At 56.7% G+C, this 2,299-nt stretch overlaps 1 protein-coding gene across 1 annotated transcript; it reads right to left on the bottom strand.

The window, feature by feature from the left end:
• Positions 1–475: 475 nt before the first annotated feature.
• Positions 476–1,901, bottom strand: LOC119345041 (uncharacterized acetyltransferase At3g50280-like). Its single transcript, XM_037615278.1, has one exon. The coding sequence runs from the start codon at positions 1,892–1,894 to the stop codon at positions 476–478; it is 1,419 nt and encodes a 472-aa protein (XP_037471175.1). The 5' UTR covers positions 1,895–1,901.
• Between the last annotated feature and the right edge of the window lie 398 nt (positions 1,902–2,299).

Genomic DNA, 2,299 nt, shown 5'->3' with positions numbered 1-2,299 from the left:
AGGAATGAATTACTGTCATTGGTATTACCCTTAGATAAGAAAGAAAGTGAAATAAAATTTAAATAAAAAATTTCCTTACAATTAGTATGAAAATGCACTTTTTATAATATATGTAAGAAGAAACATATTTTAGTGAAATTTCCATACTCTAATAGGACGGTATACATGTAATACTTGCGTGCATACATTTACACACACTCAACATCTAAAACACACATAAAGAAAAGAAAAAGAAAACTGAACAAAACAAAACACAAAAAGAACAAAAAACAAAAGCATTTTACTTTAGCACACTAAATCAACGGCAACAAATTCGACTAACCGAAGATGAAAAATTCAGTCGTCTGACATATAGCTAAAGTGAAAGAAAACTGATGACAATGAGATGGACAAAAACTGATGATAACAAAATATGTTGAATGAATCATGTTGAATTTGGATACTAGCCGCACAGCACAGATGCGCAGGCTATTGCCTATTGGCCTTGGTTCACCACCACGGCCATGAACTCGTCATCCGCGATGAGCCTTGCAAGAGCCTCCGGAGCCAGGCAAAGCTCCATGCCGATTCCACCTTCGCGCCCCAGCTCGTACACGGTGGCCCTTCCGTCAACCTTGTTCCCGCCGCCGCTCTGCACCGCCACCGGCCTCCCCCACCCAAAGTCGTTACCGAACACGTCGAACCGCGGCGAGTTGCCCGTCACCAGCAGCGCCGGGTGCCACCACCCGACCAGGTACGCGAACCGTGGCTCCGTGTGCCACGCCGCCGTGGACCCAACCAGGGCCGCCTCATCGCACGACGCCACCGCGCGGTTCAGCCGCCACGCCGCCGGACACAGGCCACCGCGGAGGATCTCGCCGGCGGCCACCTTCGCCGTCGCGCACCGCACCATGGAGTTGCCCGAGTATAACTGGGGCACGCGCTTCACTCGACCCCGGCAGCTGACCGCCAACGTGTAGGAGGTCTCCTGCTCCGGCCGGAGGCGCCGGGCGCGGGTCACGGCGAGCCACAGGTGCGCGAGCAGGGACTGCAGCGAGGAAACGGTGGCCGTGCCTGATATCTCGGCGTTGGCTCTCGCTTTGAGGCTCCTGATGCTCTCCGCGGAGAATGCCAAGAAGCATTCCTCCACGGGTGGGCCGTGGAACCGCCGCACGGCGTGATCCAGCGTCGGGAATGGAAGCGGCACGGGAACCGGGCAGCCGTCCGGGAACCACCGCTCCAGCACGGGCTCCGGCGTGGTGATCGCCTCGCTGCTGCCGTTCCAGCTGCTGCGGCTGATCTCGGACCACCTGTTGAACAGGTGCCAGAATGCAGTCCCGTCCGCGACGCCATGGTTGAGCGACATGGCCACGAACACGCCGTCTGCGAGCTCGGTGACCTGGGCGGCGAGGACTGGGATGCGGGAGTCGATGCGGCTGCCCACGGCGGCGTCGGCGCCGACCAGCCCGTTGAGAGGGAAGAAGGACCAGACCACGCGAGGGATACTCAGCGAGCCAGCCACGTCGGCGACGGTGGTGTCTGCCGCCACGGCGTGGACGAACTCGGCGCCCTCACCGGTGCATTGCAGCGAAACGGTGACGCTGCCGCCGGTGTGTTCCTTGGTGGCGAGGCGGCCGGCGTAGGGGTAGAAACGTGCCAGTGCGCGCGCCAAGGACTGCGCCAGCTGGTCGACCATGTGCTCTGCCGTCGTCGGCGTCGGTGGCCGGGGCAGGAGGACGCCCATCTGGATGTAGTCGACGGTGAGCATCTGCAGGTCCCACGGCGTGAGGTGCACCGTCTCAGTCGACTTTGGTTTCGTCGTCGTCGTCTCCCCGTCGCTTGCCGGCCGCACCATTCGCCGAGACATGATGCGGACGCCGTGCTGGCACGCAGATGCTGAGGCCTCCGTCGCCATCACCTCGCCGTGGCCACAACGCAGAGGGAGACGATGCTAGCTGGTTTAATCAGCTGGATATGGTCAAAGATGGTGTGCGCTCGCCCGTGTGATGGATTTGTTTGGGAGAATCAAGGGGGGAGGATATAGTCTTGGCCGTAAGTTTTCCGCAAAAATAAAAAAAGCTTTGGGGTAACCAAGAAATCTGTGGCTAATAAGACATTCATGGAAAGCTCCACATTATCTCTACTTGTAAAGGGGGACTTGGGAGTCCCCCGAAAATCCTATACTTACGGGCAATACCCACGGTAACACACCTAAGGACTCCTCTCTCCACTACCCATCCCCCCGATATGGGGCTCATCCCATCTAGACTTCCAATTAAATTTCAACAGATCAGTGTGTAACTTTTTTTTTTGAAACTTC

Source organism: Triticum dicoccoides, unplaced genomic scaffold, assembly GCF_002162155.2.
Source record: "Triticum dicoccoides isolate Atlit2015 ecotype Zavitan unplaced genomic scaffold, WEW_v2.0 scaffold200443, whole genome shotgun sequence".
Taxonomy (NCBI): Eukaryota; Viridiplantae; Streptophyta; class Magnoliopsida; order Poales; family Poaceae; genus Triticum; species Triticum dicoccoides.
Note: the sequence above shows the minus strand (reverse complement) of the source record. Positions and strands in the feature narration are given on the sequence as shown.